At 30.4% G+C, this 14,659-nt stretch overlaps 1 protein-coding gene across 2 annotated transcripts; it reads right to left on the bottom strand.

Annotated features, from left to right (window-relative positions):
• Window positions 1-2,140: 2,140 nt before the first annotated feature.
• Window positions 2,141-13,461, bottom strand: LOC142324960 (trypsin-7-like). 2 transcript variants are annotated; one of them, XM_075366128.1, is made up of 6 exons: window positions 13,302-13,460; window positions 9,819-9,979; window positions 7,896-7,984; window positions 6,520-6,781; window positions 4,443-4,598; window positions 2,141-2,429 (listed from the first exon to the last, which is right to left on the bottom strand). In XM_075366128.1, exons 1-6 carry the CDS (start codon window positions 13,351-13,353, stop codon window positions 2,226-2,228), a joined length of 924 nt encoding a protein of 307 aa, XP_075222243.1. In that variant the 5' UTR covers window positions 13,354-13,460; the 3' UTR covers window positions 2,141-2,225. The 2 variants fall into 2 exon arrangements, with proteins under 2 accessions (XP_075222243.1, XP_075222244.1); XM_075366129.1 differs by lacking the exon at window positions 4,443-4,598 and having other exon boundaries at window positions 13,302-13,461.
• Window positions 13,462-14,659: the final 1,198 nt, after the last annotated feature.

Here is a 14,659-nt window from a genome sequence, read left to right as displayed (position 1 = left end):
GACTGCGCTATCATCGCAGTATCGAATATTCAATAATATTCTATTGTAATTTTAGTTTGTCCCGACAGTTGGTGCTGCATCAAATTGAGAAAAATATTTCGTAATTTTGTGTTATTATTGTGTTACAAAAAATCGCGAGAAAATAGTTTTTTAATAAATAAGAGGCTAATAAAACAGATGGAAATGTAAACAAAGGAAATCTAATCAGATCAATGCAAGATGGCCGCTGTCAAATACAACGACCAATCACAAAGAGCCCGTATGGCCGTTGCCAATGTAAACAAAATCACAACTGATTAAGTAACAAGTAGGCAGCACTGCGATCGCGTTTAGAATTGTGCGCGTATTGAGTAATATTATATTATATTATTATTTACTGAAATAACGTTTTAAAGTGTAATTAAAAAATATACATTGTGCAAATTTGTATATAATATTATAATATGTGGGAGGTACTTTTTTAGAATGATATGTGAAAATTAGTAGTAATGTGGATGAAAATTTATTAATTACACTAATTATTAATTTTATGTTTCGATTTTTTAATTCAATTTTCATCGGACATCTCAATATTTAGTGAAAATAAATATTAACCATACTACACATAATTAATCAATAAACCCATTACAAAAATACACCAATCACAAACTGATAATATCATACTAATAATCATTTTAATGAAATTTAGAACACATTCCTGCTAATTTTAACTTAATTAAGTTACTGATATTTATGTGTGTACATTTATTACAGAATAATGCCGCGTCAGGACAACGTCTGTCGGGTCCGCTAGTAAAATATAAATCTTAAATCAGAAGAATTTAATAAAAGCAAAAATAATTTAAGACATCTTATAAAAAGGATGGCACAAATAATAGGCTGTTTCTCAATTCTGTCAAAATTTATATGTACAAATGTAGACCTTCTCTCTGTACTTCAACACCAAATTACTGAGAAACAATCAATCTGAAGAGTTGTTCTGGAAATCCTTCAGTTATTATGCTACGCCGGATCTGTAGGTTCTACGCCAGGGTCTAGAAATATACTGATGTGTATACCTGTACAATACACCACTGCCGAGCGTCAATTTGTCACTGAGTTGACGGTAAGGAAATAAATACTGCATTCAGATCGGTAAATAATTAAATATTAAATAGATAACATTACAAAAGGGTAAGTGTTCTATTACGAAAATAAAAAGAAGAGACGTCCGCAGGCATTTTACTGGTCGTATCAAAATAGACCGTGATAACATCTTAATTAGAGTGTTGTCAAAACTAAAATATCTGTATATATATATATATATATATATATATATATATATATATGTGTGTGTGTGTGTGTGTGTGTGTGTGTGTGTGTGTGTGTGTGTGTGTGTATCTATGTATGTATATTCAAATAAATTATAAAAATTATATTATATGCAAAAATTGACACTTTCTTTAATTATCCTGTATTAGTAATTATACTACATTGAAGAGAAATGTTTTTCAGGGGTTTAAAAATGGTTTTTTTTTTGGCCATCGTGTGTTTTAATATTCATCTTTTTTTATTCCTCTTTATTATATCTGTTCTACATTCTTTTTTTATATACATCTGTAGTTTCCCCGACCCCCGGAGCTTGGACCCGCAATTAAGCATAAACTCAGCTCCGAGGGGTGCCTTCACCTCAAACTACCTCGGAAGGACGCAAGGCCCTACTCAGGCAGCCGGGACTCGATCTTTTAGCATTCCATGCCTCAAGTGAGAAGTTGCCGAAAGGGAACTTCCAATCGGGACTCCGGTCTTGAGCCTTTATTCTACTTTTTTTATTTTTAACTTCCAGGTCCACCGTTAGGTATTGCTTCAGAGGATGAGATGAATGATTTGTAGTGCGTGTGAAAATGTCATGTTTGATTCGAACCCGGGACCTCCGGATGAAAGGCCGAGACACAACCACTCGCGCCACGGAGGCCGGCCTTTGTTCTACTTAGAAGTGGCTAACTGTACTTTTTAATCTATCATTTTCAATTAATTGGTGTAATTATATTTTTGTTTGTGACTGGCTTTTTTTAAGGTTGGTAAGTTGTAATTTTGACTGTAATTATTTAACTTGTAGTAATGCATTTTATATACATTGGGGTTTAAATAAAATTACTCGTTTGTACAAAGATAAATATTTTTTTTTATAATTGGAAATTTATGATGCAGCCAGCAATATAAACTATTAAAGAAGTCGTTTTTGCTTATGCGTAATATTCCGTATTAGAAAATTCCTCGAGTTCGCTTGCGTCCGAGTTTTTTTTTATTGTTTCTTCGATCCAGTCTTTTAATTTTTTCTGAGTGATATCTGTGTATACGGATGGGTAGGACGGGTCTGGGCAGTAGAAGACTATTGAGAGTACGCCAACAAGTTCTTTGTTACGAACGAGTGGACTTCCGCTTTCACACTGAAAAAGAAAAAAAAACTTTTGTTGTTATATAGCATCGTTATTCAGTGTTAATAATTTTATTTTCATTTAAATAACACACTATTTCCTGTTATATAGTATTATACTTAATGTCATATTTTATTTCGTATAGCGAATAATTAAACTAATATATTTCAGTAAGGTATGTTTTTGATCGACATACCATGATTGACAACATCATGGTAATTTTCCACCTGTCGATTTACCAAAAAACTCTGAGTAACATTTTTGAATGCTTGCCAAGCTGCTTTCTCCAGTGGATTTAATAATTCCTCAAGCTTTTCATCATGCATCACTAATTTTAGGAAACTTCTGTTTTAAGTACATGAAACCAGGAGGAGTATTGTCCATGCCCTTGACGAAACACTTCATTAATCCTAGTTTGATATGTAACGCAGGTAGGTACACATTTTAAGGATTACTCACTGAGTCATGTTTCATATTTTCCTATTCAGGAATGAGTGATTCGCGTTTAGGCCATTCTTTTCTAATGAAATGTTTTTTTCTGTGCCTACTATCCCATTAACACAAAATAGTACTTTGTGTAACCAAGCTGCAAACCAAGAATAAGGCAATTACTTTCAAATTACCACAAATATTCCACCATACACTGCATATTGAAGCTTTTTCAGTATAAATTTAAAGTTTTCATATGTTTCATACTAGCAGATTGAGCCACAGGTACTGATAGGAACTTATTGCCATTATGCAGAAGCACAGATTTTAAACTAACTTTAGAGGACTCAATGAACAAACGCTATTCTGTTGGGTTATGTTCATTACAAATGTCTTCATAGATAAGAAATGTCATTACAAAACACTAAGCCATTTTCTTCAGAAAAATAATTTTTAAATTCAGAATGACGATTACGATAAATATATATATCTTTGTATTCTTTTGATGAAGATTCAGACCTTTTAGCCGGAAACCAAGCATTTCAGACTGTTTTTTTTTAACTTTAAATCTCGTATAAAATCGTTAAGATTTTCTTGAGTCAGCAGATGAACTCTGCTTTGTTCAGAGGTTGTATCACCAGAATCTCTTTCTTTTTCTTTCTTACTTCTATCAGATTTTGAGCTGTCTTCATCTAATGTCACATATTCTGAAGGCTTTGGTATGGGCAATTCTTCTCAGTGTGGAACTGGTCTCATTGCAGACAGGGTACACGACTGTATGTTTTGATTTTAATATAATCTCTTTAATATTTGTTAAACAGAAATAACAGTCAGAAGAGTGATTTTTGGTTCCCTCCAAATAATAGGAATAGCAAATGGCATGTTGTGTGTACCATTTTTCCATGCAGTGAGAACCCTAGAACACGATAAACAACAGATGTTTGGGGCCAAGAATCTTGTTTGGTCCCCGACTTTACACCCAAAATAAAGTTCATAACACTTTTTTACTAATGGAGTAATGTTTCGCCTTTGGGCTTGAGCGTCACTTCACCACATACATAAGAAAAATTGTTAGGATGATTTAAAGAAACTGTAGGCATTTTGTAACTAACGACTAATGAAAAGAAATAAAGTTGTAAATATGTAATATACAATAATTCAGACACACAAAGCATTTGCAATGACGTGTTTAATGGTTCACATCATCTTACAACTGGCATCGTTCTGATGATGTGTGCTACACTAGATCAGGTTTGTACATGTCTATACACGTCTGAACTTGCACAACAGTAGCAAAGCTACCGTTTGAGTTAGCTCATTTGGTTCCATCATATTTACAATGCTCTAGGAGCTTTTACTTGACAATGGACAAATGGATGAAAAAACGTTTAAAAAAGTTAAAATGACAAAAAACTATGGGCGATAGAGAAATTACAAATATATCTTTGAAAACAGGATAAAAAAATTCATTAGGAACACCTATTGGCATTCGTGAGACAAAAATCATGTTGACCCGTGTAATCAGTGACAGAATGTAATGTTTACCCAAACCTAATTTTGCTAAATGACTTTTAACAATATGTAAGTTTTACTTACTAAACACGGCCCCTTAAAGTCAGTTACAGGTGTACAGTAGTTCAATTCTGTAAATGTTGGATAAGAGTCATAATAGTGTTTACAACCTTGGTAATCTATTACTGTACGATTTAAAGATCGTAACCAACCGTCATGTATGAAGTCGTTCGAATTGCCCTGAAATAAAAATGAAACAACGAATTAGTTTATTAACTGAGGTTTAAGTAAATTAGTCCAGGTTGATATTAAAATATTTTATAAACCCGTCAATTAGTTTAGTAAAATTAATGAAAATTACTCGGTAAAATCATTCTTACTTCTCCGTGCAGTTTAGTTTAAATAAATTATAGGATTATGAATTTCAGGTTTTCACTGATGCTGTTATTTTTAGTTTACAGTAGAAAAAAGGCGGGGGCTGTTGCCCGCCGCGAAAATGTTACATGGTTTATGTTTCATTAAAAATGATTTTATTAAACCAACTGTAACTAAATAACGTTCATGGATTTAGCGTACTAACAACAACAAAAAATTTTACAACGAAAACCTTCAAACGTGAACATTTTTTGCTGTTTCTTGAGTTTTGAGAGTATAATACAGCTCTAATCCCAATATTTTCCTTTTTTATCCACAAAACACAAATATAATTTTAGATAAATCATTCGTAAAGAAGTATCGATCGTTCGAACGAATGAATAGTTCGAGAAGTATAAATCGTTCGAAAGAATGAATCGTTCGAGATTCATTTTTCCCATCTTTTTATGGGAAAAGATTTTAATCTAATTGACGATTTCATCATGTAAACCTGTTATCTCGATTATCCAAATGCTGATATAGATATTCTATTACTAATAACAAATCATTTTGTAGTATTTTTATTTGGAAAATCGTGATAGTACCGTATTGAAAGATGTTCACTTTTCTTTAAACCTTACAAAATATGTTGAATTAGGATTGATCATTTGACGCTATATTAAATGCATTACTTCCAGCTGTTTGATGGCTATCCCGATTCTAGATGAGGATATCGTGGGTTCTACGAAAGAAGGTTATTAAACCGAGTGAAATTTCTTATACAAGATTTACACGTTCTGCAAAATGTTGCAAGCAAAGAAATAGACTATTATTTACTATCACTAGAGAACATGTGGCTCGGGAAATGACAGACATTTCGCAATTCTTTAGGTACAGAAAGGATAAATAGATGTCGAAATGTAATATAATATTGCATGGTTTTACTTATCACTCGGTTGAAAAAAAATTTTATTGTAAGACCGATAAAATCGGGGAGCTGATTTAGAATAGACGTATAATAAAACTATTAAACAAGTATTTTTCTCCAAATTTACTGGTTATTAGTTTTTTGATTCTTTGATTGTGATGTATAGAATGCTAATATATATTTAGAATATACATATATATTAAAATGTACATGGTTTTTCCTTTGGTTGAACTGCATCACTCTCTTGTGTACAATCGAGTGAGATAACTGGTAGCTAGAATTACTTCACCTACTGATGTCGCATCATGGGCAGATCAATTTTCAATAAACAGAGTAATTTGCTCCGAAGTTTATATTTCATTCGCTTAATTCTCGAATGTAAAATTTCGTTAGCCACTCATTCATATTAAAATAAAAATTATCGTTGTACGTATTAGCTCGCCTATCACTACTCACTCTCCCGAGGGCTTTCACGTTTGGCCTCACAGAAGATCGTTTAAAGTATTTTACGGCTGCTTAATTATTCCATATGTCAAGCTACACAGGACAGGTCAGCCAGCAGTGGATGATTTGTTTTGTTAGTATTTTGGAGTTCTGATTTATTATACTCTGTCAGTTCTTGCGTAAAATTCTCCTGCTTCATGTTTATGTACAAAGAGAATAAAAACATTTCTGTTTTTTAAAAGTTGTTTAATATCATTGCTTGGTATATTTCTATTATTATATTTATTTTTACATAACATCATTATTATTATTAGACATTCTACGAATGTGTTTGTTTGTATATACACTTGTATGTAGTTATATTTACAGCTATTTACACATTTTTTATTACAATAGTAAGACATAATTATTATACATACTAACTTATAACCTCACCTTCTTTTCTTCCGTGCCATCTGAATATCCAAATCCACTTAATACAACGCTCTCTCCTTTTACTGGAGATTTATTTGCAATTTTAATTGGTTTCACTTTTTTATCAAATTTGAATGGGGTTTTCAGTTTAATTAAGGCTATATCGTAATAATAAGGATATTCGTAATCGGGATGTGTTACAAATTTTTCAGCCCAACTGGTTTGTCCCTTATCAATCGCTGAATTGCTGCCACCTCTTATTAGTATCAAACTAGCATTTACTCTAAAAATAAAAAAATAAACGGTTAAATTTTGTGAATATTTATAATTAAAAAATATTTATTGATATTAAGCTATAGATAATCGCCGAATAAACTTAGCTTTTTGAGCGGTTTACTTTTATAGGCTGATGTGGTAGGAAATGATAAAAGATATAAGTGCAAAGATATTCCTTATAAAATAAATCTTAACAGCTCGTTTGACTAAACTGTAAAGGGAATGAGAAAAGGAAATTAGAAGGAAAGGTAATTAGAGAAAGATTAACTTGAGAAAATATGTTATTTGCCAAACGTTTTGAATAATAAAATCTAATTATTATTCGATATATCATTCATTTAATACATTTACTAATAATTTCAGTTTGTTTGTAAATTCCACATTATTAAATAGGATTATTAAGTACGGTTTCATATATGCATATGTGTTCGAAAGTATTACGTTATTGTTACATTCTTTATCAGTCGTACTACATTCGTTTCTACGATCTAAACAACGGTACAAAGTATTCGGGAAGATATTTTGTAATAGTACAAATTTTACAGTTAAATGTTACCTTGGCTGTTTTTATTGTAAAAATCTTAAAATTGAATGTTACTAATGTTACTCGAATATTTAAGATTATCACAGTTGATAATATCAACAGTTTGACATGTTGCAAACTGAATTTATTTATTTTTATACTCGTAATTTGAACTATTTTTACTTGCTTTTCTTTAACTCAACAATGTTTTTCTTTTCATATTTGTTCTAAAATCTTGCATCCTTAATTTAAAATACTTCGTGACATGGCCGATTGATGACATTTTGTACAGTTACTAAGGTTGGGTGACAATACAATATTCCACCATTACTTTTGCAAACATTCCTCCGTACGGGGGTAAATTATGGGTGCGGGTGCAAAAAATTGCAAAATCTGCAAAACGGATGTTATCTTTTGAAATCCAAATTAACCTATTAATTAAACTCATGAATGTATGATAATTTGATTAAAGTATAACTAAAAAGTATAAAGCAAGTTTTTAAACATTTTGAAAAATGTTTGTAATATTATTCCGATTAATTCTTATTTTTACTTAAGATTATAAAATTTTAATAAAATCGAACATTTTTCTACTTACTTCCGAGATACCCATGTAGATGTCAATACCCATTTATTATTCAGTATTATCCCAGATCCTCTGTGGTATGCGTTTGCCAACACGGCAGCCTGAAAATGAAAAAGAATATTGTATTTTATACATCATCGATCACGTAGAATCTGCTACTTCAGAACAGCGATTATCTATAATCGATTTGAAGGAGAGGAAACCGTACAGTTATTAATTCCTCTATATTTCGTTTTTTTCTTGCTGTCACGTTTTAACAGCTTTCGATGGACGATAATGAAATGATTTTTTTTCTTTGTACTGCGTAAAAAGGAATGCCTAGTTTGATCAGGATTCGAACCCGGAACCTCCAGATGAAAGGCAGAGACGCTACCACTCTGCCATGAAGATCCGCTGTTATCTTTTTCAAATAAATATTTTATTTAATCCGCTTTACAATTCTTTTTCTTAATAAATTTCCGTATTTAAGCTACTTAGAAGTAAACATTACACTTTTTTAGTTTTAGTGCATTAATAACTTATACGATGTCTGTGATTATCGAGAACGAAAAACATTTTCGTTTGTGAAGTATGTAAATAGTGTCAGCCAATCGTTCTCTAAATAAAATCTGCAGCCGTCTGTTCTTAAATAACTGATAATAAATTTATTCGGGCATTATATAAATTATTACTTTTAAATTTCTTTGTATTTAGCATCAAATAACAATTCAAAGGAACAATATTCTGCGTATTAATGTATATCAGCTGATATTTTTCTTACGTATAACAGGTCTTCATAGCCGTATGATTACATCAGTAATTTTGTTATTTAATTTATTGGCATCAATCCAACCGTATTATTATATAGATATATTACGCCTAATTATTTTATAAACTCTTTGTAAGTAAAAGATTTATATTAATGTACATATTATGCAATGGATTTTACGTAAATAACGTCTTATACGAAAGTTATTTAACAATCGCTTAGTTCTCGAAGGTGATTAGAAGGCATCCTATACTTTAGAATGGTTCGTTAACAAATTTGAAAAGTTAGACAAAACATTTGTAGATATAACTATTTTCGATGTTGTTTTGGGTCTGTAATCCAAGAATTAAAAAAAATTAAAAAATTCATTAAATCAACGAACACTGTAGTGGCGGTATTTCTTAGATTCCTATAAGATTGCATAAGATTCCTATAACAGATGAGATTATTCTTTATCACGGTACGCGTTAATAGAATCGGCGCACAACATTATTAACGAATTTTAAAGATAATTTCTTTAAAGGATATACTTTTGTCTGAAATACAAAAAATTATTTGATTTCTTAGTCATCAGGTTTAATCCTTGTCGTTGTGGTTGTATTTAAAAGTAATTTTTTTTTCCAATAGATAGTTTTTTGTGACATTAATTTATTTGATATTTGTTTATTCATTTATTATGACTTCCGGTTCATAATTTGAGGTTTAGAGGATCGATGACAGGTTAATTTTTCAGCGTTGGAAAACTGATTTGCTTGATTAGGATCTTAACTCAAAACCACGTGACTGAGTAAAAGACAATACATTTTTAATATGTTTATTACAAATTAACTGTACTGTTATTATTATGAAATAAAAGTAAGTTGGGTAGCTAGGGATTAACTAATTAATAACCCTGATAACTTAGGGTTTATAGGCTTCAACTAACTTGGCTTTAAAGCCCAAGGATAGGTTTAAAAAATTCATTCAAAAACAGTTAAAAAACGATTACAGATTCAGCTAATGCAATTATGAATGATATTTTTGAAATTATCTGTTTTGTATACAAGATTACCTAGTCGTATGCATGCGGAAAAAACTATTTTACCGTTGTAGAAAACACTGTCCCCTGCACGGAAACAGAATGATATAAACGGTTGATTTAGTCGCAGAACATATTACTGTTATTTATGATAAAAATTTCTACTTACTATATAAGGGTAATCGTTAATTGATGCTCTTTTCCCTCCAATTACTCCAGTTATCATGTGATCTGTAGATTTATTTTCATTTATTGATTTAATTTCTTGCCCGTTTAGTTCCTTTTTATTCTTATCGTTAGCTGTTACGTGTTCATTAGGTGCTGCAGAAACTGTAATACATTAAAAAGAAAATTATATAAACGCTATATGAAAGTTTGCAGGATACCGTGTTTCATCCAATTATTTGAATTCGTAACAAAGCCACTTTGGGTGTGTGTTGTGTGTGATTATTGGCTGATTAAATGTTTAATTCGTACAAATGGTTTCATATTGATTAATATGTAATCTGGATTAAACAATTCTGTTTTGGTTATATTATTTGGAACTGCGTATTTCACAGCCTGTAATTGATTTTTGTTTATTCATTATGTTTTACATGTAAATATCACTTGTAAATTGATATTTACTAGGTTACTAAACTAGTAACCTGTAAGTAATTTTAGTTTAATTTTTTTGTGTTTTGAATATTGACTTTTTTGGCGTATTATGGCACTGTATTATCTCCTATTCTTTCCCTTTTATATGTAAATGATATGCTTAAACTGCAGATTGAAATACATAATATTATCTCCTAATATAATATATATATATATAATGTGTGTGTATGTATGTATTACGATGTAATATTATCTGTTTTGCAGACGACACAATTCTAATCACTCTAATGCTAGGTGGGAATCAGCTAAAGTCTCTGCCGAAAAGGGATTAATAACGATTCAGAAATGGCTCATCTTACATAACCTTACTCTAAATATAAAAAAATTAAACTGATAGCTTTTTCTCCTTCCTTACGAGGACAACCACAGAACGAATTAGTTGTGAAATTGAACATGAATTCTACCAGTGCTTCTACACGTTAATACTCGGTGATTGAAAAAGTTAAATAGCTGGAATGTCTTGTCATAGTTATATTATAGATGAAAGTTTAGGATGAAGGGTTTTCTTTCTTTCTTTTTCCTGTTTAGCCTCCGGTAATTACTGTTCAGATAATACTTCAGAGAGGATGAATGAAGATGATATGTATGAGTGTAAATGAAGTATAATCTTGACAGTCTCAGTTCGACCATTACTGAGATATGTGGTTAATTGAAGTCCAACCACCAAAGAACACCGGTATCCACGATCTAGTATTCAAATCCGTGTAAAAATAACTGACTACTAGGACTTTAACGCTGGAACTCTCGGCTTCCAAATCAGCTGATGTGGAAAGACACGTTCACCACTAGACCAACCCGGCGGGTGAAAGATGAAGGTTTTTTTTTATTTATAAAAAATTGAAATCCATTTCTTACTTATTGTATAGACTAACTATACAATACTTAATGAAATAAAATTAACATATTGCGAATTTTTTATACAGAAAATGTTACAATACGGTCTATCAGTTGGTCGTATACACTATTTTTTATGCAAAAAGTGATAATAACAACAACATACTGAATAAACATAAACGTATTTAAGCCAAAAAATATTTATGGAAGTTTTATATTATGATTATAAGACAATTATATGTTAAAAGCCTAATGAGACGTATTCAACGTGACGTAAGATAATTTAAATTATGGTAATTACTAACAAGTACCAGTTGAGAAATTTGAGGAGTATTGTTCAAATTTGGCCATAATACGAAGACAGTTTATTTATATTAATACAAGACTAATTAAAGAGCCAGCAACGGATTAACGAAAGTTTTTTCTTTAATATAAATAGTTTATAAAGTGTATGTATATTCTAACTAATTTGCCTCTTATTTGTATGCTTTGTTTTTCTTCTTCCAAAACATCTGATCGTTGATTATTATTAAAATTGTAATTTTCTGCTATAATTTTATTTATGCTATGTACTAATGATAGCCTTTTTCATTTCTTTTCATTTACAATAGTTAAATAAATAGTTGCACTAGCGGACAAAGTCTTGCATCTTTTAACTAAAATAACTATTATTTGTTAAATAAAAATTGAACAGTAAATTTAATTGTTAACTAAAGAGGTTTAACTAACAATACTGTATTTCTTGTTAAAAATGTAGAATCTTGGTATTGTATGTATTTTGTGACTGCCAATAAATAAATGAATATACGGAGAACAAAATTTGTTTCTTTTAGATGTAGTTTTAAACTTTTCATCTTTATTTTCGAACTATATTATATTCTTTTAGCGATATTAAATATTAAACTTAATGCTTAAAATTTTCAGTGGTCTTTTCTGATCGTAATCTAGGTAAACGATATCATACGCACTGCATACAGACGCCTGCAGTCTTTTAGGTAGATTTCATAAGAAAGCTACCTCTTTTAATGGGTACCATGATTCGACGCCCGGAAAATTTCTACATATATTCGCGTTTCACATCCCCCAAAACCCAAAACCACCGTCAGTTCAAATGTATATATATATATATATTTCACTTTCTTATGGACACGATAACTGCCGTAATTTTGCGCCAATCACTTTGTAATTTATACATAAAATATAACGACCCTAAACCTCGATCGAGTTCATATATGGGCAAAATTGGATGGAAATGGGGGGGGGGTCTGTTTCGAAAAAATATAATATCGTTGTAATTTTCTTATTAAGTAAAATATTGAATTCGTTTAAAGTTCCTACTATTCTTTAGATAAGAGCCTAAAACTTATCTAAGTAAAGTTTTTTGATATCACCAACCATTCGCCCAGGAGGTGGACAAAATGGGATTTCGAAGACAAAAAAATCATACATCCCTTATAGGCACAGTATTGAATCGGTTTAAAGTGTTCGTTAGTCCTCTAAACATTACCTAAGACTTTTGTCTGAAACAATTCTTGATATCTTATCGTTTACTAAACATGTGGTACTTTTTTCATATGCAACCATTTTTATATTGAATAAATTTGAAGTTTTTCTTAACTGTAAGACGGAAATATTTTTTATCCCCTATTTAGCACCGGTGAAATCTACCTCGGCCTTCCTGCATGCCGAAAAGGATTTTTTTGAAAATATTACTTTAATCCTCAATCTTCATCCTTAAATATTAATTAAATGTCTCTGGCTCTTATCCATGTAAGTTTAATATAATAACTCTTTTGTATAAATTCAGACGTTATTTTAACCTTTAAATATTTTTTGGAAAAATTTAATAAATTGTAAAAATTATTTACGTAATATCATTCGCGACAATAGTTAAGCTACCTATTTTGTAACGTGATTTGTTTAGCGGCTCAATTATCACCAAACGAAAAATATTGGACTCAAACAAGCCGTCACTCACCTGCTTATAAGGTAAGGCAACGTATTAAAGTTTACATGAAATACAATAGCGAAAGAGAACCAAAAAGAATGCTACTATCATGTGTTTCAAAAAATTTCATTAAACATTTAACAAAAGAAGCAGACATCCCATTTAAAACGTTTTTTAAAAGTTTTTTTAAAAATCTGATAGTCTTACACTTACCAGAAAAAAACAGTGTCGTACATAATAAAACGATAACTGTAATTGTCTTCATTGTACTTTCATTCAACTGTAGTTCTCAATCCTACTATCTCTGGTCCTCTAAGGTTTTATATTAATATTTTATCTGAAGTGTTCTAAAGTTAAAAATGTTGAAAAAAAATGTTATCACCATTGTTAAATAAATGTTATTGAGATAAAAAAAAATGCGATGAGCAATCCATTTCTTCATACACTGCTTAAGTTGTATACCGGATATATAACCATTTTAGATGATAATAATCATTATCTCGGTACTTCATTTTAAATGATGAAATATTTGAATATGATATTTGAATAGAATTTTATATTCAAAAATTGAAGTGTAGCCTAAAATACGTTTTAATTTTTTTTTTTTTTTTGGTTAACTCAAAAAATGTTCTTATTACCTGGATAATTTTTTACTTTTTCTGCGAAATTAAGATTGAAAAAGTATTTTCTTGCAAACTTTAAAAATATTATTTAGAACTAGGTGATCCGGCAGTGATTTGTTATATCACTGATGATATATCATAAATTAGAGACGTTAATTTTATAATACCTTTTCTAATGGATTAGTTACATTCAATATTACCTTTATTACTATTAACATCTGATAATTTTTTATCTTACAAACAACTTGTTAGAGAAACAGTTCTTTTTTTCACTTTTTAGTGTTTAAATTACGAATATATTGCTAATAATCATTCGTTATTTCTAGATAGATTTTTCCGTTGTCTTTATTCACTGTCGCCTTTATTAATTTATTTATTGATTTATTGAACCATGTGATTCTGTAAGTCTCCAATTGCTTATGTGATTTCTTGATACATGTTCCGCAGGTATCTTCTTCCCTTTCACCGTAATGAACATACCGCTACCGTGATGGAAACTGTTTATTTTCAAAAAGAATAAAACCGTTCAAGATTCAATCGTGGATGTTAAAAAGTAAGGGAAAAAGTTTACTAAAAGTTGATCAAACAATTTCAGTCAGGCAGATCAAGTGTCATCGATTATCGTCGTAGCAGATTAGCAGTGGAGTTTTCATTATTAATCTACGGGTTAATATCTGTTATTGTTATATTTTAATAAGAAACGTAAATATTGTTACACAGAGTTATCACAAAAGAATGGTGCGGTTTTGAACATGGTTTAAATTAAAACAGAATTACTTACTGTTTATGTTTTTTATTTTTCAAATTTGTCGTCTCAAACATTTTTTTACATAATTAATAAATTTCAATATGTGCGCCCTTAGTCGCTCGACAAATGTCCAAACGATACTCAACTTCTCTCCAAACATTAGTTATCATTTCTTCGTTAATGGCTGTCATTGCTTCATT

The sequence above is a fragment of the Lycorma delicatula genome, chromosome 5, assembly GCF_047948215.1.
Source record: "Lycorma delicatula isolate Av1 chromosome 5, ASM4794821v1, whole genome shotgun sequence".
NCBI lineage: Eukaryota > Metazoa > Arthropoda > Insecta > Hemiptera > Fulgoridae > Lycorma > Lycorma delicatula.
Note: the sequence above shows the minus strand (reverse complement) of the source record. Positions and strands in the feature narration are given on the sequence as shown.